Source organism: Acomys minous (assembly GCF_964271855.1).
Source record: "Acomys minous genome assembly, chromosome: 9".
Taxonomy (NCBI): Eukaryota; Metazoa; Chordata; class Mammalia; order Rodentia; family Muridae; genus Acomys; species Acomys minous.
Window position 1 is genome coordinate 115,394,183 of NC_140490.1, and position 23,244 is coordinate 115,417,426.

A 23,244-nucleotide genomic window follows, 5' to 3' on the forward strand; every position below is an offset into this window, starting at 1 on the left:
CTATTTCCAAACAATATAATTTTTTTTAAATATTAAAATTTTAACTTTAGGTGTATGTGTGCCTGAATATATATAAATGTGTCCTGTGTGTGCAGGAACTCTCAGAGGTCAGAAGATGACATCAGATCTCTTGGAACAACTGAGCTACCATACTGGAAACTGGACTCAGTTTCCGCATGAGCAGTAAATTCTCTTAAGTGCTGCGCAAACTCTCCAGCTTTCCGAGCGACAGGATCGCCTGCTTCCTCCCTAGGCCCGCCGGCATACCTTCAGTTAAATTTAAGGCTGAGAAACTAGGAATCCTCAGAGGACAGTGTAAAGGCTCATCGAAGTTAAGAAACCTGAAAGTGGCTGGGCGTGGTGGCGCATGCCTTTAATCCCAGCACTTGGGACGCAGAGGCAGACAGATTTATGTGAATTTGAGGCCAGCCTGGTCTACAAAGAGAGTTCGAGGGCAGCCTTACACAAAGAAACCCTGTCTCAAAACAAAACAAAACAAAACAAAACAAACAAAAAACAGAATGAGCCAGAAAATGAGAAGGAGCCAGAAGATTAGAGCAGATTGCTGAGTTAGTTTGAGGCCAAGCAGAGCAATTCCAGGCCGAGAGAGAAGCCAGATTGAATAAGTCAGCTGGGAGAAGAGTTTGAGCCAGAACAGCTGAGTTGAACCAGCCAGCCCAGAGCTCAGAAAGAACAAGAAAGGGTGAGCTTATTCAGCAGTAATTCTCAGAGGCTGAAAACATTCTAGGCCTGGGTTAGATTGTATGGAAGCTACAAGCTTACTGGACTAGGCCTAGGCCAGCAAAAGGAGGCAGTGAGCCTCCCAGAAAACAGGTGAAAGAGGCGAATAAAAGTTCCTTTTACATAATTAAATTTACAAAAATTAAATAAAATATTTTTTAAAAAAAGCTCCTTTTACAGGCTGGCCTCGAATTCAGAGATCTGCCTGCCTCTGCCTCCCTGAGTGCTGGGATTATAGGTGTGCACCACCACTCCCAGCTTCTTTTTAACTTTTGGAGAACAAATTGTAAGACGTTAGGGAGCATGAAAACCAATTTGTTAAATTCCATTTAATTTCTAAGAGTGGGTTATAATGCGGTGGGAAGAGGGAATGGAAACACTTTCCCACTGTAGACTTGAGAACAGGGATCACATCTCATTTGTTCATTGTACGTGCTAAAGCTCTTAGTAAATATTAAAATACTATTTTTGTAATCAAAGCATTAAAGAATACTACTAAAACGATGCTTTCTTATTGTATTTATCATTAACTCTTTGTTCATGCCTCAAGTCAAATTTATGTATTTACGTTGCAGTGCTCTGATGAACCCCAGAGCCTGGTGACTAGTCGGCAGGTCCTCCACCATTGAGTTATATCCCAGCTCACATGAACTTCTACAGTCCTTTGTGTGCTTAGCTTAGAATGCGAAACATTTCAAACAGTGCACTAATGTATATGTAGCAACAATGTGAAACTAATCTGTCATTAATGCATCACTTATTTTTACCTGTTTTACAAAATTGCTTCAACTAAGAGAGAAGAAAGACTACTGAATTTTTATGGGTTCAAATTAGAGAAATGTTTACCTATAGAAATAACATGGAAAGCCGGCATGGTGGCGCATGTCTTTAATCCCAGTACTCGGGAGGCAGAGGCAGGTGGATCTACAAAGTGAGTCCAGGACAGCCAAGGCTACACAGAGAAACCCTGTCTTGAAAAACCAAGGGGTAGGGGAAAGAAAGAAAAAAGAAATAACAAAGATGACAATCATTCCTTCGGAATTTTTTTTAATATTAACAAATTTCAAATACATTTTTGTGAGTACAATGTTATTGTTTAATATACATTAAAATCCTTAACTTTATAAAGTATTCAACTGTCTAAATATCAAAAAAAAATCCCAGTTCTGATATAAAGATTAATTTCTCTATTGTATCAAAATTAAAATTTACCCGTATTCTAACACCGAGAAATAAGGTAACAAAAATCTACCTAGATACTATCAACAAGGATCTCACAAACATACTTACTACATTTCAAGTTTACCTTTTGCTTTTCCAAAACACTTGGTTTTCCCTATTTTAATAACAGAGATTGAAGGCTGACAGCTTGAGGGCAGGAGAGACGTGTTCATTCTAGGACTGCATAGAGCCCAGGCGTCTCTGTTTCTTGTGCAGGTGGGACATAATACTGTTTTAGTGAGTAAGCAAACATACCGTATGTGTGAATCCAGCTTGTAAGGAAAAGAAAAAAAGAAAAAGTCTAAAGTTTCTGTGTTATCCATTGAGTTTCAGCTCAGGAGTGTGTAAGAGAGCATTTTACACTTATTTTTTTCTATAGAACTTATGTTATATTCTAAGTATTGTTTCTTTAAGAAGGCTTGCAGCAATCTAAGGGCAGGTGACATCATATTTACCCCCTTTTGGTGCTGTGGCTTGAACCCTCCCCCGGCTTCATGAGTCTCAGCCCAGCACTCATCTTCATGTCCACTTCCTGACTTGAGCTGTGTTTGGTTGGTTTATTTTCTGTGTGAAGGTCAGTGGCCTGTTTGCACGGGGGACTGTTCCCTCCTCCTGCCATTCCCCAGGCATTAGAGACCTTTGTCCTCCTCGTGCCTCTCCATTAGTTTTATGGTATATAGTCAACTAAAAAAATGTATCAGCAGCCGGGCGTGGTGGCGCACGCTCGTAATCCCAGCACTCGGGAAGCAGAGGCAGGCAGATCGCTCTGAGTTCGAGGCCAGCCTGGTCTACGAAATGAGTCCAGGACAACCAAGGCGACACAGAGAAAACCTGTCTCTTAAAACAAACAAATAAATAGAGCCTGGCCTGAAACTCACATTTCTCTTACCTTCACTTCCTTCTTCCTGATGATGGCAAACGTTACAGATGTGTGTTACCATGTTCAGACATGAAGTCATTTTAAAGACAATAGGTATATTATTAATAAATTCATGTAGAGAGAGTTAGAAACATGCTATTAGAAAACTAGCATGAAGAACTTACACAGGAAATAATAATTCCTGAGGATTGTTTATTCAAAAGTGTCAAAAAGTAGTGAGTGACTACAGACTGGGGCTGTGATTCAGTGGTAGCATATGCACGTGCTGAAGGCCTGCACGTGCCTCCCACACACAAACCAAACACGCCAAAGCAGCTAAAGTGTAAGTAATAATGAGGACTACGGAACTCTGCCAAAAGTGTGGGGTTTTTTTCCTTCTGTTTTTCAAGACAGGGTTTCTCTGTGTAGCCTTGGCTGTCCTAGACTCACTTTGTAGAGCAGGCTGTCCTGGAACTCACAGAGATCTGCCTGCCTCTGCCTCCCAAGTGCTGGAATTAAAGGTGTGCGCCACCATACCTGGCTGCGTGTTGTCTTTTATAGTGTCATACATTTATGATTTTAAAAGTATATTAAGATATCAAAGCAGGTGCCAGGGGTGGTGGTGGCAGCACATGCCTTTGATCCCAGCACTTGGGAGGCAAGATGCTGGCGGGTCTCTCTAAGTTCAAGGCTAGCCTGGTCTACAAAGCAAGTCCAAGACAGCCAGGACTAAAAGAGAAGAAACCCTGTCTCAAAAAAGAAAGAAAGAAAGAAAGAAAGAAAGAAAGAAAGAAGGAAGAAAAGATATCAAGATCCTGCATGTAGGCAGTAGCCAGAGCACATTAATTAGTGGTTGGTGCTTAGGGCACATGGTAAACTGCACGAAAATGTACATTTGGAGAACATAGGTCATGTTAATATGATTAGTTACCCAGCTTATTTTAGGCTATCAAGTAGGAAAAAACACACGATGGCAAATCCAAGGAACTATATCCAATACTTGATAGCTAACAAGGTTTATCACATCTACAAAAGACTTTTATAACAAGCATACTTGTTGTAAGTATTACATGAAAACTAAAAGAGACCCTTCCTACCATGTGTTAGCAAGGGAGATGGTCCTTACTAAACAGAGAGCTCATGACTGGGGACAAAGAGAGAAACAACCCAAAGGTTGGCCAAGAAACAAAATTCCATTTCTTTGTAGGAAAGGTTTCTAGTTATTTGAGACATATGGTAATCTCACAAAGTTGAACTAGAGCTAAATAACTTATGTGAATACGCTTTCACATTACTTAGTCCAAACATTTGGAAGGAAGGGCTCTTATTACATTTCTTACACAAGGCAAGTACTGCCAAAAGAGCAATCTCGATACTTCTATTTTATAAAGATCAGCATTTGCATAGCTTTATCATGGAAACACACATTATTTTAGAGAACTGTATTTTATTTCCATTATCAATTAAGGTTGTTTCAATTTTCTAGAAAAAGGTTAAAAAGCAAACAGATGGGTGATATAAACTGATTCTGTTTTAACTTAACATAGCTAAGTACTTTCCTTTGATTAAATTATACTGTGATTTATTACATGGGGGGACAAAAGCTATTTTTTACATAGAAGAGGCAATTAGGAAGTAGTTAAAAAAGAAACAACAGCTTACGCTATCAACATAAGGAACAAATGGGTACAGGTCGAATGTGTTTAATAACATCAGTTATGAAGATGGAAATTCAGTATTTTTATTATAAGAGAGAAGAATAATATACATTTGTCTGTTTAAGGTAAAAGCTAGACCCCAAATTCTGCATTATTGTCTTAGAAGTTGTATATAACTCACCAGGTTTTCCCGGTCTGAGGTACTTGAGGCCTTTCCTAGTGTGGAGTCTCAAAGATATTTCACATTCAAAATATTATTTTTAAATTATTTTACAAACTACTTTTAAATCCAATGTTCTTACAAAAAAGGTCATGATCAGCTTACTTTGACTGGTTAAAAGATATACAAAAAGTAAAAACAAAACAAAACACGAAACTTGCCCTGTACTCCAGAGGTTTTATTCTATAAATTTTCAACCACAATCCCAATAAATTAATACAAAATCCAGTAGTTTTAAGCTCACATTTAATGTTATTAGCTCCTATTTCACATGCCCTTTAGAATCTAATATCCCAACTTTGGTGCAAATGTTTTTCCTTACAGGAACAAATCATTTGTCATTCCTATTTTGACAGCAGCTTAAAAAATAAAACCAAACCAGAAACACCCTGCGAGCAGTGTTTCCTGAGACAATGTCTAAGTAGTATATAATCCTTATGTAAGGCACTTCTACTCATTTTCAAACTCGGCGTTGAATTCTTCCACTCTCTCAAGTCTCCATAGGTTATATAGTGATACTGTGATTTCAAATGAAACTTAAGTTCTTGATTTTAGCCTAAGTGTCAGAAGTATCTTCGAGGATGGTAAGACTGGGTGACACTCATCAGACTCTGTGTAGGGAAAACTTAAATGCAGATCTTCTCATCCATTTTAGATTTAGAGAACTGGTAATGTTTTATCTTGTTCAAGAATTTTAAAATCTTCCAAAGGAAGACTGCTTAAGGCAGTTGGTAAAATGTGTTCTGAGATGCCCTTAGGCAGCAGGTTACTCGCCTCTAAATTCTTGACAAAGCACGTGGCTCTGATCCATCTTCGAGTCGCTCTGCGTTCTCTTTGCAGGCAAGTTTTCATTTTTCTTCTTAAGCTTGCTATTTCTTTTTCTAGTTTAATTATCCTTTTCTTTGCCTCCATAGGATTCCTAAAGGCATAACTGTGTTCGAGTAGTACTTGGTGACTACTGTTAGGCTTTAAATTACACGGTCCAGTTGTAGGAAAACTGTCGTTTTTCTTCAAAAGATTCCTTGACTTGAGTTTCTGAGCCGAACAAAGAGTTTAACAAAAATTATGAATATCACAAATAAGTAAACAGTGTCCAGCTTTGAGTAACACAGTACTTAAACTGGTCTTTTAAGAACTGCTCTTAGCTGGGCGGTGGTGGCACATGTCTTTAATCCCAGCACTCAGGAGGCAGAGGCAGGTGGATTGCTGTGAGTTTAAGGCCAGCCTGGTCTACAAAGTGAGTCCAGGACAGCCAAGGCTACACAGAGATACCCTGTCTTGAAACCCCCCCCCCCAAAAAAACCCAAAACCAAACCAAACAAACAAAAGAACTGCTCTTAAAGTGAAATGACACCGTACACTATCTCACGTGATCGTGGCTTAAGCTTCTCAATAGGCTGAATGAACTCTAGTGCCCTTGTACTTTTCTTTCCTGAGACAGGGTCTCTCTATGTAGCTCTGGCTGTCATGGAACTTGCTATGTAGACCAGGCTGGCCTTGAACTCAGATCCACCTGTCTCTGCCTCCTGAGTGCTGGGATTAATGGCATATGTCACCATGCCTAGCTAGTCACCTTTTTCTTATGTCCTTTAACTACAGAGACATTTAAAAAAATATATATTTTATTAATTTATTCATATTACATCTCAATTGTTATTCCATCCCTTGTATCCTCCCATTCCTCCCTCCCTCCCATTTTCCCCTTACTCCCCTCCCCTATGACTGTGACTGAGGGGGACCTCCTCCCCCTGTATATGCTCATAGGGTATCAAGTCTCTTCTTGGTAGCCTGCTGTCCTTCCTCTGAGTGCCACCAGGTCTCCCCATCCAGGGGACATGGTCAAATATGGGGCACCAGAGTTCATGTGAAAGTCAGACCCCACTCTCCACTCAACTGTGGAGAATGTCCTGTCCATTGGCTAGATCTATGTAGGGGTTAACTACAGAGACATTTAAACACTGATTTTTGAAATAAGTGTGGATTTTTCAAGGTATCTTCCAAATTATTCCATATGATTCTATGGGGATTAAAAAAATCTTTTTCACTTTCTTGTACTAAGACCAAATTAGAATTTGTTTAGACATTTCATTTATCTATGGTATTGATCTGATCTCCCTTTTAATTAGTGTTAGTTTTTCAATTAGATGGATATTTCAGACCTGGAACCTACTGAAACAAGACTCACATGTCTATAGAGACATATTCTCTGGTACCAGCTTCCAAATTTAGGTATTAGTTCTTCACATTAAATCTTGAAAGATTTAAAACCTGAAACCAGAAAGCTAAGGACTCTTTTGTTCACTATTCTCCAGAAATATCAAACTATTTGAGATTTTCCTATTGTGTCACATTTTCTTATAACTGTGTTTTTCATTTATTAAATAAGCATTCATTCAGGGTATGATGGTACACATTTGTGATTCCTGCATTCAGGACCGAGGCAGGATAGACATAAATTTGAGGCTAGTCTAGAGCTACACAGTGAAATTGCCCAGGAACTCAATAAGTTAGATCTGGCTGGCCTCTAACTCACAGAAATCTGCTTCTACCTCCTGAGTTCTGGGATTAAGGGTATGAGCCACCATGCCTGGCTTGTTTTATTTCATTCATCCTGTACATACTTCTTCTTTCAAGTAAGCCAACATGTGATGATTCTTAATAATCCTCCAGCACCCTGGCTTTAATTTTACTGTCTAGTTAAACTGTCCTAGCCTCCACTAGTGTTCAAGCTCCCAAGTCCTCATGCCTACCCTGAGTGAGCTCTATAGTTTCTTAGAAAGCCTCCCCTTGAACTACCACCTCTTGGCATAACTGAATATGTGTTTTTTCTTTTCTTTTTTCACATTTACTCATCTATTATGCATATAATGTTCTGCCTGCATGTGTGTCTGCCTGACAGAAGAGGACATCGGATCTCATTATAGATGGTTGTGAACCTCCATGTGGTTGCTGGGGATTGAACTCAGGACCTTTGGGAAGAGCAGCCAGTGCACTTAACCTCTGAGCCATCTCTCCAGACCCTGAATATGTGTTCTTAATGTACTTACTAGCATGCCACTTGTTTGTCACCTTAAAACCAGAAGAGAGTGATTCTGAAGGTTTCATTTGTAATCTCTGGTTTTGGTGATGGTAAATTTACTGATAACTAAAATTTTGTTGTTATGTAAGGCTGCAATTCTGGTCAGGTGTCCTATATGCAAAGTGTCTGGGACCAGAAGAGTTTCATACTTGGGAGTATTTGCATAGATAGATTTTATCTGCTGAGCATCTTGAATCCAGATGTCCAAAGCCTGAAGTCTGTTAGGACCGTAGAGGGGGAAGAAGACTGGAGTCGGGAGACCTGGCTTCTAATTCTAGCCTGCACCTTTATTACATAAGAGGAAGCTGAGGCTCTACAGCCTTTTTGAAGGGTGTCATTACACACTCACTTTAGCACTACATGAATTGCTTCCTTGCACAAACACAAAGGAATAGGACCTAAAACATGGTTTAAGAAAGGAGAGTGATGTCACCTACCATAGACTTTATATGGGTACAAAAATCAAAAATGGTTGGAACAGCATCCATTTTAAGTCGTCGAGTCTGTCCTGTTAGATCAAAACAGGAGGCTTCAAAGTGCTTTGAACAAAGGAAAGTGTGTTTTCCTGGCACAAAATTTTTGCGCCTAACCAGGCGAACCCATTCTTTTCTTCTTTTAGGATCCAAAGGAAACCTTAAAACAAGCAAACAAAAAGCAACTCAAAATCCAACTGTCCTACTACTTTTGTTGTACTTAAAACAGTTAAATTTTAAAAAGTCCCTCATGTATGTAAAAAATTAATCTCCAGATGTCAGTTTATACTAATTTTTTATAGTTATAGAAATTTAGGAGAAAAAAACAAAACAAAAAACCCCTTTTATTTCATTTGTTACACAGAGAAACCCTATCTTGGGGAAAACAAAACAAAACAAAACAAAAAGCCCCCTCTTATTTCTTTTCTTTCTTTCTTTCTTTTTTTTTTTTTTTTTTTTTTTTTTTGGTGAGACAGGGTTTCTCTGTGTAGCCTTGGCTGTCCTGGACTCACTTTGTAGACCAGGCTGGCCTCGAACTCACATCGATCGCCTGCCTCTGCCTCCTGAGTGCTGGGATTAAAGGAGTGGGCCACCACAAGCAGCTTACTTCATTATTTAACAGTTAAAGAGTGTTTCATTTTGCCAGGGAATTAGTAAAGATGAGCCAAAATTATTATTTGAGGTTCACCGGCTTCCATCTTGAGTGCTGGGATTATAGGCCCATATCATCACATTTTAGAGCATTATTTAAAATTGTTTTGCAGATGTTATCTGTTTTGTTTTTGAGAGTCTAAAGTCACCCAGGCTGATGACAAATTTACTACGTAGTTGAGGATGACCTTGACCTCCTGTGGATTACAGGCCTCTGCAATTCTACCTGGTCCTTGTATGTGTTATCTGGAGTTTTCACAGTATAATGGCTTAATCTGAATAGTAAAAGACATTTTCTAAATATTACAGACTCATGTTGTGGTAACAGATGGATATGTTCTTGTCCACACAACACGTTTTGGAAAAATCAATAGTTTGAACAGTGCTATTTTGCTTACATTCTAAATAAACTGTTAAATACCTCTTACATTCTTAGGCATTATAGATGTGGTGATAATAATAATAATAATAACAACAACAATAAAAAGCCTAGCCTCTAACTGTATACTGTACTTGGGAAGGCAGAGAACCAAGGAGCCCTAACGTGTGAGGAGCGTGGCTGAGAACACTGTTGTTAGACCACCAAATTCCAAGGCTAGCGCCTTTGCACAGCATCTGGACACAACAGGCACATTTCCTTTTTCAGGTCTCCATCTCTGGTGGTAGTACTGCTAGGATGAGAACCACGGTCTCAGACACACAGCGCCTTCCGTGGAGGCACATTCCCAGCCCCGGGATTTTATTTCTATTACCTATAATGTAAGGTAGAAATGTTTCTAAGGGGCTAACAGCTCTAGTGGATCATTTCCGGACAATGAAAGATCCTGTTAAAAAAAATAAAATAAAAAGACAGTGCCTCGAAGAGTTGATACCAAGCAAGGTTGCTCTCTGGCCTCCACGGGCACGACTGCAAATGTGCGTGCACATGTACTCCTTTTAAATACTAGAAAATGCAAATGCTTAGCTTAGTGGCATAGTAGGTCTTTTGTAAAAGAGTAAGGACAGAGGTGTATGGAATAGAAAATGCTGATTTACTCAGAAGGCCCTGAGGAAGGGCCTTATGTGGCAGCAGTGAAGGTATCTGAGTCTTGGGGATGAAATAACCATGGTGGGCCTTCTTCTTCCTTTTGATTTTATTTATGCTCTATTTGCATGTAAACCTGTATGCTGGCAAAGGGCATTACAGATGGTTGTGGGCTACCATGGGTTGCCGGGAATTGAACTCACGACCTCTGGAAGAGCAGACAGTGCTCTTAACTGCTGGGCCATCTCTCCAGCCCAGTGGTGGGCTAAGTAGAAAATATGGAATACTTTCAAAGTGTTATTGATAAGTTGTAAGGGGCTAAATTTCAAGATCTGACAGATCAGCTGTTAAACAAACAGTATTAAAGGCATTATTACATTTCCTAGTAACTTTTTAAAATACCAAGACAAGGTTTTTCTATGTAGCCCTGGCTGTCTTGTAGACTGGGACCAGGCTGGCCTCCAATTCAGAGATCTGCCTGTCTCTGCTTTCTAAGTGCTGGGATTAAAGGTGTGTGCCACCATGCCAGCCTGGCCTAATAACTGTTTTTTCATACCCATGAACTTAGGGACCCAAGGAGGCCAGAAACTGCTTCCTTTGCACTGGATTACAGATTGAACTGCCTGCTGTGGATGCTGAGAAAAGAACCTAGGTGTGCTGGAGCACACATTTTTAGCTGCTGAGCAACGTCTCCAGCCCTAATTCCTACTTTTTAAAGTTATTTATGTCTATTGCATCTACGCCGCGGAACCACTGAAGACTGGTGCGCTACTGTATGCCTCTTCCTGTTTCTGCAATCAGCCATGTCATATTGCTGGCTCGAAACCAAGCTTGGTGAGAATAAATGCATCTTAGAAACTGGGCAAATACTACAAGTCGGAGCTTTTCCCCTTTCGTGGGGAGACAGTTGTCAATGCAGAGCTATGGACCGCTGACTATAGAAGGGTGAGTAGCAGTTCATGAATTGAAGCCAGTAGACCAGGAAATGCCGTTGCAATATCCAGTCAAGAAGAAATAGTGACACATCAAACTGGACTGCTTCCACTTATTGAAAAAGGAAATACGGGAATCAGTATGGCAGCTTGCTACCCATATTCAGTCTATGGGACTGGCAGAGGACAAGGGAAACCGTATATATTTGGCCCACAAACAGTGTTTTACTCATTAGAGATAAGGACTTCTATTGTTTTGGGAATCTTTAGAAGGGTAGATCAAAAGTGGGACACACACACAGGCGAATCATTTTGGTAAGAAATTGAGAAGGGTTAGTGGAAGAGATTAACAAAGAAAGCCAAAGGAAAAAAATCATAAAGCCAGTGAAGATTATTTCACTGAGTGAAAAAGATCACACATCATGAAAATGAGACACATGGGTCATGTTAACAGAGGTAACTTAAGGTTAAGAAGGAGATATAGATTAAAATAGGCTAGGTGTAAAAAAAAATTGAAAATAATTTTAGGCAACATAAAATTTAAAATTATTTTATTTTGTGCATGTACAGCCTGAATGTATCTGTGTGTACAATGTGTATGCAAGAGCCCAAGGAAGTCAGAAGAGGTGCTGAATCCCCTGGGTCTGCTTTGTGAGCTGTCATGTGTGTGCTGGGAGCCAAACACAGATCCTAGTGAGAACAATAAGCTCTCTTACCTGATGAGCCACCCAGCTCTCCAGCCCTACCCAACACAGTGTGTGTGTGCCAGACATGGTGGCCTTTAATGGCAACACTTGGGAGGCAGTATCAGAGAGATCTCTGTGAGTTCAAGGTCAATCTGGGGTACATATCTGAGTATAAGCCAGCCAGGGCTACATAATGAGATTCTGATACACATACACACACACACACATAGTGTATGTCTTAAAAGATAAGTTAAATACTATTTTTATATATGAATATTGGAATATATTTTTATTATATTTAACACTATTTAAATACCCCCCCCCCCTTATTTTTTTGCTTGCTGTGTTAGGAGATGTGTCTGACTTTGTAGCAAAGCCTCAAATTCATTCTGTAACTCAGCCTGGCCTTAAACTCGCGGCGATCTTTCTACCTCCTCTTCCCATGAAAAGGGAATATAGGAATGTGCCTGCCAAGCCATTATAAAGACCTACATTTCTAAGGTTACCATAAAAAACGTTAGTTTCACATTAGATGAGCAGTATTGTACACTGTGTATCCTTTTTTACTTTTCTTTTTTTGAAATAGGGTTTTAGTGGACAGGCCTCAAAGCTGGGGTGGATCCCCCTGGTTGAGCCTCCAGAGTTCTAAGACTCCAGCTGTGAGCCACCACACTGAGCTCTCCAGTGTACACCTCTTGAACACTGGTTTGAGTGGCTAGACTCCTTTCATTCTTCTTCCACATCAGATTATCAAATCGAGTACATTCTCCTTAAACATTTCTCAGATCCTGTCCACTTCTCTCCATCTTTGCTGCCAGGAGCATCCTACTCTCGGCCAATGAATGAGTTCCTTATAGTTATTTAAATTTTATTTTGAGACAGGGCCTGTGTAGGTCAGGCAGACCTCTTCTTCCTCTGCTCTGAGATTAGACATTCATTACCACCCCCGGCTTGGGCTCCTTTTTGTTTTAGCTTCCTATATTCTTCTCATTCAACTCTCTCGGCTCCTCTAACTCGGTGCTCCTGGACCCACAACTACGCATCAATATTTAGTACATGTAGCGCAATTTCCCTGTGAAGGAAATGGCAGATGAATTAACTATAATAGGCTCCGCCCTCTGGCGATGCTTGACTACCACTTTAAACATCACTCTGAGCGCCCTACACTGCAGCCAGAAGGCTGCTTATTATGTAAATCTAATCACGCTATTCTTTTCACACTCTTCGGGGCTTCTCAAGTACCCTGGAAACAAAACAGAAAGTGCTTCAGTATGGAAGACCAAACCTATGTCATCCTTTGGTCTCATTTGACAAGTCACCTCTTTTGTGGTGTCCTTTGACTTTCCAAGGCTATATTAGGTCTCTTTGAATGTCGTTTCTGTGGCACTCAACTGTAATTATGGCCTGCTCCTCTATTCAAGCCGCAAGTCCCTGAGGATAAGAACTTCCCCATCATTAGCATAATGCCAGGCGAGTATTAGCTGTAAGAATGGATAAAGCACTACATTTACATGAAATGGTTTTAAAACAACTATCTGAAGGGTCTTTTTAAGTGGCAGCTTTTAGTTACGGTATGCAACTAGTAATCGTGAGGTATGGAAAAGACCAAAGATATTTTCTATATTCTAAGATCACAATTTATATGGTGGAATATATAAAATCAGAACTGTGTTCAGAATTTCTTCAGGCAGGTGGCAATTCTTGACGGTAACCTGAGCATTTACTGAGTGCCTATTACACGCAAGGCAGTGTTCAAATGCTGGAGTTTGACCTGACAGAACCAAAGACATGACTGAATTTTCGTCCAAAGAAAAACAAAAACTAGATTCTTTTTCTGATTATGTTAAAGGGAAAGCGTCTATTTGCTCTTGGAAAAACATTGCCTAATTACACGGTCGTCAGCGACGACTCCGTTCCTCAGCGGTTACTATGTGTGACTATCAGAAATGTTTCCCACGTCAGTTTGGCTGGTGAAATTTGACTAATTTAACTCGAATACACCAGGCTGCAAAAGAGTTTTTGTTGACTCGAACGGAAAATGATCTTTCTCTTATGGCGTCATTCGTCTCAAAGCATGGTCTAAGACACAAAAATAAAAGAGTAGAAAATAAAGGTATAACTCATCACTTTTAATGTAAGAGGCACCATTCACAACACCTCGGATTTCCTTTTGCGAATTCGGTAAAACTTTCCTCGGAAAAGGAGATAAATGTTTCCAGATGTGCGAAACCACACACAATGGACACAAGTGATGCTCCGCTCCCCTGCTATCAGTAGCTGGGCAGGCAACTCATGTCAGAGGACCTCGTTCTTTTTGACATGACTGATACTCAGTCTGGTTAAAGCTCCCATTTCCGTTACCCAACTCCCTGCCCAGGTTACCTGTGGAAGCTGATGTTAATGTGCTTGTTGTAGGTAGCAGCACAGCCCGCCGCGGCGCAATTGGTCGGCATTTCCCCGGGCCCCTCATTCGGCGCTACCTGAACGCCACTTCTCAGGCGCTGCCTGCTAAAAGCTTCTGTCAAACGCTAGACAAACGAGGCGGGCGACGCGGCGCAGCGAGCTCGGTGCAGAGAACGCGGAGGGAGGAGGGGGCGTGTACGGCACAGGGATGGGAGGGAGAGCCCACTCCCCTTTTCTCTTTATTAATATGGCGGGTTTAGGCCCGCAGAGCCAACGTGTTGGAGCTCCCGGAGCAGACGGTCGCCTTCACCAACATGGCGGCCACACCCGCTTCCCCCCCACCTCCCCAACCATCACCCCGGGGTGGGTGGGGGAATGTCCCAAAGAGAGTAAGTATACTGCGTCTCGGGTAGGGGCGCCGGAGCAACGAGAAGATGGCGGGTGCCTCCCCCACCAGCTAATCACTCTGAAACTCAGGTCTGCGCCTGAAGAGCAGGCCCGCTATGCGGACATTGACACTGCCACCTCGGACACGATGCCAGGGGACAGTGACAGCCGCGGCGGGGGGAGCGGGGGTGGGGAGTTGGCACCAAGGGCGAGCCTTGCGCAAGGGTAGACGGCACATCGGAGCGGGCGCCGCTTCCTGTTATCGCGAGACCCGCCCGTCTCCTTCCGGCATGCCGCAGGAAATGACGACCGGGACACAGCCTCCTTCTACAGCTCCTTTCTCGCGAGGCGGAAGAGCAGCAAGGGGGCGCTAGGAGAGAGGGAACTGGCTAGCGACGGTCCGGCGAGAGAGATCTGGGGTGCGGGGAAGTTGGGGAGCAGAACCTGCTAGGCGTCCGAGCACCGGAAGGCCGCGCCCGCCCGGTCCGTTAGGACGGAGGGCAGAGGAGGAAGGGGGAAGGCAGCTGTCGGGCGGTCCCCGGACGGAGGGTTAAGGTAGTGTGGGCAGCGCTGCTCCCCGGATGGCGACCGCAGATACTTCGACCCCGGCCTCTAGCGGCCTCTCACCGAAGGAAGAAGGGGAGCTTGAAGATGGGGAGATCAGCGACGACGATAACAACAGCCAGATCCGGAGCCGGAGCAGCAGCACCAGCAGTAGCGGCGGCGGGCTGTTACCGTACCCGCGGCGGAGGCCGCCTCACCCGACCCGGGGCGGTGGATCCGGGGGAGGCGGCGGTGGCGGTGGCGGTGGCGGTGGCGGCGGCTCCTCGTCGTCCTCGTCCTCTTCCCAGCAGCAGCTGAGGAATTTCTCACGCTCGCGGCACCCGTCTGAGCGGGGCCACCTCAGGGGACACAGCAGCTACCGACCCAAAGAACCTTTCCGGACTCACCCGCCCCCGGTGCGGATGCCATCGGGCTCCCTGTCGGAAAGCAACCCCCGGCCGTCGTTCTGGGAGCGGAGCCACATAGCTTTGGACCGTTTCCGCTTTCGAGGCAGGCCTTACCGGGGTGGGAGTCGCTGGAGTCGGGGGCGAGGAGTGGGTGAGCGAGGAGGCAAGCCCGGGTGCAGACCTCTGGGAGGAGGAGGAGGAGGAGGAGCGGGATCCGGATTCAGCAGCAGCCAGAGCTGGCGAGAACCCTCTCCACCTCGCAAGAGCTGTATCCTTAACGTGGCGGTCTGCCCTGGGTGTGTCGCTGGAACTCCCTTTGGCGTCAATGCTAGGTCCCCGAGTTTAACTTTTCAGAACCACTCATTTGCCTCCGTTCGTCGGCAGCCGTCATGTGCCACACTCCACCGCTGTTTTCTTAGATTGTTTTATTGGATGTGTTGCTTTTGAACATGAGCGTGTCATGGATTCGGGTCAGGTAGGGAAATCAAATACCGACTAGGTTTTAAACAGTACACCAGCAGCCCAAATTTCATTAGTATTTGCTTGTTGTGTTGTTTTTGCTAGCGCTGGAAAGTCATATTTAATAGGAAATCGACTTAGATTATTAGAGAAAAATACTCAAAACATCTTGAGGAATACTGTTACTTAATTACATCCTTACATCCTTGCATTAGAATTCGTAAAGTTTTCCTCTATAATTTTACCGTTCCTGTGATTTTTTTCTTAACCTTTTAGAGTTACTCGTTCCCGTTGCTTCCCTTTAAAGTGTGTTTATGTGTGCGCGCGAACACGCTTGTGTGTAGATCCTTTATTTTTACCTAATTTATCCTAATTCAGATCTTTTCAGTTCATAGGTAGTTTTGAAAGCTGTATGCACTAAGTTCTCTATCCTATGTTCACGTTTTGGCTTTATAACTCTTCGTGCTGCCGACAGGTAGGTCAGAGAAAGATAAGCATACCAGCGCTTTCATCCTCAGTGCTTTTTAGTGTGTTAGGAATGGAGGCTTTTGGAGAGTGTGGACTAGTAGGGAAGAGAAACAGCCAATTTCCTAATTTTTGCTCCCTCTAACCTTATTAGTTGTCTCTAACATTATCAAGTTTACTCGGAATTTATGCTAAGAAATCAAACGTCCAAAGCTTTCTTGTTTCATGATGGGTTTATACATCCCGACTTTTACTAATTGTTAAAAGTAGTTTACTAAGCACTTTCATTTCTAGCTGTAATTCCCATTGTACTCCCATTGAATTATTTTTATGGAGAACGTTAGGCCAGATTTGCTTTTTCTAGATGTCATGATGTTAAGTGGGCAAGGAATATTTAAAGAAACAACAGACTTTGGTCCCTGTGGCCTGAAAAGGGTTTTACTCCTGTGACCTAACGCAGCTTTAGAAGCATCTCAAGGTGGTTTTGGAGGAAAGTCCCAGGTAGGTAAGGTAGCCCTTTAAAGGATGCTGAATGTTCTTTCATGAAGATTAGAAAACCGTTGCTCATGATTATATGCAAATATGAGTCATCCATGTATTTTTCTGCTTTCTTAATTAAAAAAACAAAGGATGTTTAAATACATGTAAACATGTTTTTTAAGGTTATATAGATGAAACTTGTAGTTTGTGTTGGAGAAACAAATGAAGATAGAGTTTAGTTTAAAAAAAATGAAGTTGAGGACAAAAGGTCTCTGGCAATTCAGAGGTTTTCTTGGGTCACTCTGCCTTAGAAAGATGTCGTGGTTACTCTTCCTACTTTCGCCTTTACCTTTTTGTCTGTTCATTTGCCATATACTAATATTTGTATGTCCTTACTGCAGTAGAAAAATACGCAGTGTGCTTATGTGACTGGTCAGAGCTCAGCTGTCTTGCTGATTGTGTTTCCGTTGCTGCACTGGAGGAACGACATGCTGAGTTTCATTCTCTGCATTATTGCCCTCATGAGATATCAGTAAACCCCCTAGAGGTAGTGTTCTTCCTCTGTGGAGTCCTGGCTGTCCTGGAACTCACAGAGATCCACCTGCCTCTGCCTCCCTGAGTGCTGAGATTACGGGGATATGCAGCCACCCCCAGCTCATCCACATTGCTTTAATATCAGTATCACACTCAGCTTAATTCATATATCAGCTGTGATTATAAAAATGGCCTAAATATTTTTTTATAAATATTGTTTATAAATATTGCCTAAAAAATAATGAGGGCAATTCTGACTCACTTAATTGAGTTAGAAATGAAATATCTTCAGTATAACTTTTAGTTATTGTTAATCTTTTTTAATGTAATTAGGTTATATTACTTGAGCTTTAAAGAAAACAGAATGGATCCTGTTTCAGTTCTTTTTTATTGTTGTTTGGAGACATGGATACACACTGTAGCTTCTCTGGAATTCACTCTGTACCCCAGCTGGCTCAGAGCTATGGCAGTCAACTGACATCAGTCTCCCATGAATAGCTACCATTTTTTTCCCCTTGAGACAGGGTCTCTCTGTAGCCTTGGCTGTCCTAGACTCACTTTGTAGACCAGGCTGGCCTTGAACTCACAGAGATCTGCCTGCCTCTGTTTCCCGAGTGCTGGGATTAAAGGCGTGCGCCACCACGCCCAGCACTGTGGCTCTTCCTTTAAAATAGAACATTTAAAGGTCATTTATTTATTTTTAAAAAACCCAGCCCAATTTATTTTACAGCAACTCCTGAGGTAGTTAAATATGGGAGATGGCAGGCAGACTTTAGTGCCTTCGCTGGGCCCGGGCTCCGCCAGCACTGGTCCGCACAGGTATTGGAGACTCTCACAATGCCAGGGCTAAGGGATCCCCAGCCCAGCCCAGCCCAGCCCACGAGGAAACCCACAGATCCCAGCTTCCACAAAATGCTCCAGTGATTCCACAGATGTTAAAAGTCATTTTTATATCATTCTCAGCTGGGCAGGATGGCGCACACCTTAATTCCAACACCCAGGAGACAGAGATAGATGGATTTCTCTGAGTTGAGGCCAGCCTGGTCTACAAATCAAGTTCCAGGACTTGAAAAACCAAATAACAAACAACCAAACCAAGAATATATTCATTCATCCCCCCCCCCCTTGTTATTGAGTATTGAACCCAATGCTCCACTACTGCAACTATATCACTGGCTCTTTTAACATTTTGCTTGGAGAGGATCTCGCAAGGTTGCTCCCAGGTCTGTCTCAGCCTCCATGGTAGTTGGGATTATATTATAGGCATTTGGCACTATACTCAAACGAAAGCAGGTTTGCTGATGTTGGAGGTTGGTCTGATGTATTTTGATGCTAGTTACTGCTTACTGTCTCTGTGCTCTATCTGTACCTTGCCTAAGAGCCTAACCTGTTTGACCTATAAAAGGCCATCACACCTGGGCAGGGCGAATGGGGTAGGCATGGCTGAGGGTCCAGGGCTTGGGGAGGAGAAGAGGGAGACCAGACGAGGAGAGAGGAGGAGGCTGCACCATGGGTCAGGTGGAGAAGCACATGGCCGGCAGGGATGGAGACTTGGCCCAGATGATGACAGTTAGCAAGTGTTTGGGATTATGGATGGGAGGTAGCTTGATAGAAATTATTGGAAGCAGATGGCATGAGATACCTGCCTCACTATGGGAAGTAATTTAGGGGGTTAATATCTGCCCTGCCCCAGGTTAACTAAGGCTATTTTAAAATGTAACAGGTGTCTGTGTCTTGATTGATTGCTAGCAGTTTAGAAAATACTGCTGTAATAATAATTTATGCCTAATAATAAACTGATAAATACTGATAAAATAACCACAACATTTTTTCTTTTGGAAAAAAAAAGATTTACTTTTATTAATTTTAATTATGTTTGTGTGTAAGTGTACATTTATATTTGTGCCGCAGGAGACCAGGGGTGGGGTTACAGGGCAGTTGTGAGCCTGCTGACGTGGATGCTGGGAATTGAACTCAGATCCTTTGCAAGCGCTTGCTTATATACAATAACAGAGCCTTCCTCTCTAGCCATGTAGTTCTTACTATTTTTCCTTCTATTACTGAGCTATAGTTTCACCAAGGGGTACATAAAAATACAAGTTAGAAGTAACATCTTGACAAACTTCAGAATGTGGTTGGTTAAGCAGGTGCTGATTTGATCCTAATTATGCTGTAGAGGCAGGAAGGATTTTGTCTAAGAGGGTTAATGATGCTAACTTGATTGTTTTTTAAAATTTATTTTCAATTGTTAGGCTACTTTTTTGGTGGTTTATTGAATCTATTCTCCTTGCAAAATGTCTGCAATGTCTTTAGTATTTATTTGGTTTTTATTACTATAATTCTACATTTTGGTGGCTCATCTGGAATATAGATAATTGTATTTATGCACATAGAATGCATAAATGGACAGGGTGAATAAATAATTGTGGCTTCATCTAGGAGGTGTCTTGGAGTGGGGTCAAGTTGAAGAACTGAAGCCTAGACACCAAGCTGCAGACATTGCGATGAGCAGGGGAAAGGTAAGATTGGAAAGGTCAGCCCCAGTCAGATAATGGAGGCATTCATTCGGAGGACTTGGGGCTTTAATGGGAATTAAAGGAATGATCTGAAGCTTTATAATCTATAAAGATCACTCTGGCCGCTGGGTGGCCATCGTTTGTGGACAATAGAGAGCCCCAAATACCTTGTCACCTCAGATTCCTCACATGTGGTAGGTAAAACAGAGGGAGTACTTTAGAATGTTTTCAGATAAAGAGAGACTGAATTCTGTTGGCTGCAGAACACCATTTCAAGCATCGAAGAAAAAGGAGTTAGGAAGCATTAAAAATATACATGATGAGGAGACATGAGAGTCACAGAGGGGGGTGGTGTGCAGTGTTGCATGCTGCAGAGAAATCAGGTGAAAGGAAGGCTGGAAGTAGTGGTCTATAAGCAGGTCAGTGTCTGTTGAGTTAGAGCCAGCCAGATCCCATTTGCTGGATGATAGGAAAAGAAAAGACAGTGAGATCTTTAAGACACTGACGGGCAACGCAAGAAGAAAGGCAGAGCAGCAGGACTGTTGATCCTAAGGTAAAGTGCATTTAGTTCCTCAGGTATGTGGTCATGATTTGATTCCCATATTTGAATTGGTTGTCAGGTTGAAAATCTTTGATGGCTGTTTATCCTGTTACTAAACAGAAGACCTATGTTATATTACAACCAATGAAAATGCAAATGGTCTCTTGAAACTATATAAGTTTCCAGGGGATTTCGTTTCTTTATTTCCAGAGTGAAATTTATATAACATTTAAAAGTTGTTTGAAATTAGAAGGGCCGGGTGTGGTGGCGCACGCCTTTAATCCCAGCACTCGGGAGGCAGAGGCAAGTGGATCGCTGTGAGTTTGAGGCCAGTCTGGTCTACAAAGTGTGTCCAGGACAACCAAGGCTACGCAGAGAAACCCTGTATAGAAAAACTGAAGGGAGGGGGAGAAGAAAGAAAAGAAATTAGAAAATACATTTTGAGTACCATGTAAATTTTAATTTTTTTGTTACGTGGCTCTTAGTTAATTGTGCATGTGTCAGATTTAGCATATGGTGATTTCTCAATCTATTATATATTAGTTATTTAAGAAATGTCTCTTTCATAAATTACTAATTGTCAGTGTTCGTTTTCTTATTTCTTATTTTTTTAAAAATTTGAAATGAGAAGAAACTAATAAAAGAGAAGATTCCCTCCTGCTTATCAGAAGTAAATTGTCAACATCTGTGACAGTCTCCCCCCCTTCCTTCAGGAAGCATCCTTAACATCCATCCGCTTTGGGTTTTCCTCACACTTACAGAAGGAAGGATGCTACACCCTAACTGGGAGGACTGCCTGTGGATTCAACTGGTAATTTCTGACACTAATGATTTTGTAAGTGGACTGTTTGTATGGATACTTGTTAAATTGCAATTTGGGCACATAAACAGGCATTAGCAGCACATATATTAAATGGAATTTGGTAATTTTAAAAATATCAGTTCATCTTGAAAAATTCATCTATAATGTAAGCATTTTTAAAAATTTAACTGGAAAAATTTTTGGAAACTGGTTTCCTTAATATGCTGTTCAGCCAAAAGTTTTGGAAGATCTCCGTCAAGAAAACAGAATCATTCATCCAAAAGTGAGAACTGTGGGGAAGAAACGTTTGAAGATTTGCTTTTAAAGTATAAGCAAATACAGCTGGAACTTGAGTGTATCAATAAGGATGAGAAGCTAGCTCTCAGCAGCAGAGAAGAGCCCGTGCAGGAAGAGCCTAAAACACTGCAGCCAGAGGACCAAACGAGCCCCGATAACGCCAGTATTGCAAAAGACCTCAGGAAAGAAGCTGCACCTGAGGAGAAGACGCAGGGCAAAACGTTTCAGGCATTTGAATTGAAACCACTCAGGCAAAAACTGACTTTACCAGGGGATAAGAACCGGGTGAAAAGAGTGAAAGATGGAACAAAGCAGCTTTCTTTGAAATCCAGTACCACGGATGCTAGCCAAGGTAATGGAATTACGATTGGAGTTACTTTTGTTAAAGACTGTTTAGTTAAAAATTATTATTATTATTATAATTATATATTATTTATTTATTTATTTTCCTGAGACAGAGTTTCTCTGGGTAGACTTGGCTGTCCTGGACTCAGTTGTAGACCAGGTAGGCCTCGAACTCACAGCAATTTGCCTGCCTCCGCCTCCCGAGGGCTGGGATTAAAGACATGCACCGCCACATCCGGCGTAAAAAAATTTTTACCCCTGCTTGAGGACCCCAATTTTCCATATATTCTCTTATACTTTTTTTTTCTCTTATACTTTTAATACAGGTCTTACTATTACTTAATAATACTTTGGTGTGGCCAGCCCTGGACTACAGGGTGCACTCTGTAGTCCAGACGACACCGGAACTTGTTGTGTGGAGGTCCATGCTGGCCTAAAACTTGTAATGGATCTGCCTCAATTTCCTGAGTGTTGGGATTACAAATGCATGCCACCATTCTTGACTTCTGCTAATCTTTATTTTGTTTCTGGCCTGCTCTGCTTGCTATCATGTGTTGAACATAAGTACCATAGTAGCACTGGACATCTTTGCTTCCTGATAAAAGGAAATTTTGTAGATTTGTACATTTAAAAATATTTATTTTTATTTTATATGCATTGTTGTTTTGCTTGCATATTTATCTATGTGAGGCTGTTGGATCCCCTGGAACTGGAGCTGTAGACAGGTGTGAGCTGCCATGTAGGTGTTGGGAATTGAACTCTGGTCAGCCAATGAGTGCTTTTAACCGCTGAGCCATCTCTCCAGCCGCGAATTGTACATTTTTAAGGTTTATTGGGTAAAGGAAATTTTCTTCCCTATTCCTACTTTGAAAAATTTTAAATTGTGAGAAGATTTTGAAATTTAGTCATCTTTTTTCACCATTGATGAGTTAATTTTCTTAGTTAATATCACAATTGATTTTTGTACTGTTTAAACTGCCTTTTTATATCAGAATTAATTTGTATAGGTTGTTTTTTTAAAATCCCTGTTTAGTATTTTTTTTATTAACATAATTTTTATGCAGTAAAATTTACTCTTTTTAGTATATAGTTTCTCTACATTTTGACTAATACAGACAGTTGAGTAACTGATAATTATCACCAGCCATTACAATTAAGATCCTTGCTGCTGTGTTTCTATCATGTTTTTCTTGTGTGTGTGTGATGTTTGTGTGTCATCAGCAAACTTGTAGGACACGGGCTTTACCTACTGACTCAATCTTCTTATCCCTTTTCCTTTAATACTTAGCAGGTCTCTTAATCTTTAGTCCATCTGGTAGCCACTGATCTGCTCCCAGGATTTCCCAGAATAACATAAATGGTATCATATAGATTATATGTGTATTTATGTGTTTGGTTTTTGGTGGCAGGAAGGACTGAACCTATGGCCTCACATAGGCTAAGCAAGCATTTTATTGCTGAGTGAGATTCTCAACTCTTATTTATACTTTCTGTTTTGTAATAGAAATATGCAGGGTCTCA

The 23,244-nt window shown here is 41.7% G+C and overlaps 2 protein-coding genes across 2 annotated transcripts in view; one reads left to right on the forward strand and one right to left on the reverse strand.

Moving 5' to 3' along the window:
- Positions 1-1,771: 1,771 nt before the first annotated feature.
- On the reverse strand, positions 1,772-14,058 carry THAP2 (THAP domain containing 2). Its single transcript, XM_084795162.1, has 3 exons — positions 13,927-14,058; positions 8,216-8,411; positions 1,772-5,734 (listed from the first exon to the last, which is right to left on the reverse strand). Exons 1-3 carry the CDS (start codon positions 13,995-13,997, stop codon positions 5,357-5,359), a joined length of 645 nt encoding a protein of 214 aa, XP_084651288.1. The 5' UTR covers positions 13,998-14,058; the 3' UTR covers positions 1,772-5,356.
- Positions 14,059-14,691: 633 nt separating this feature from the next.
- ZFC3H1 (zinc finger C3H1-type containing) overlaps positions 14,692-23,244 on the forward strand; it is a 55,784-nt gene continuing 47,231 nt past the window's right edge. Inside the window, exons 1-2 of the mRNA XM_084795147.1 lie at positions 14,692-15,552; positions 21,314-21,730. Of these exons, the coding sequence (XP_084651273.1) occupies positions 14,916-15,552; positions 21,314-21,730 (1,054 nt within the window). The 5' untranslated portion in view covers positions 14,692-14,915. The remainder of the gene's footprint in view (positions 15,553-21,313; positions 21,731-23,244) is intronic.

What these genes read in the sequence shown, in the direction of transcription:
- THAP2 (XM_084795162.1), bottom strand. Translation starts at nt 13,997, where the DNA reads ATGCCGACCAATTGCGCCGCGGCGGGCTGTGCTGCTACCTACAACAAG. An exon ending in ATTAACATCAGCTTCCACAG is followed by an intron (nt 8,412 to 13,926) that starts GTAACCTGGGCA and finishes GCTTGTTTTAAG; the next exon opens with GTTTCCTTTGGATCCTAAAA. An exon ending in GTACCCATATAAAGTCTATG is followed by an intron (nt 5,735 to 8,215) that starts GTAGGTGACATC and finishes TGTTCGGCTCAG; the next exon opens with AAACTCAAGTCAAGGAATCT.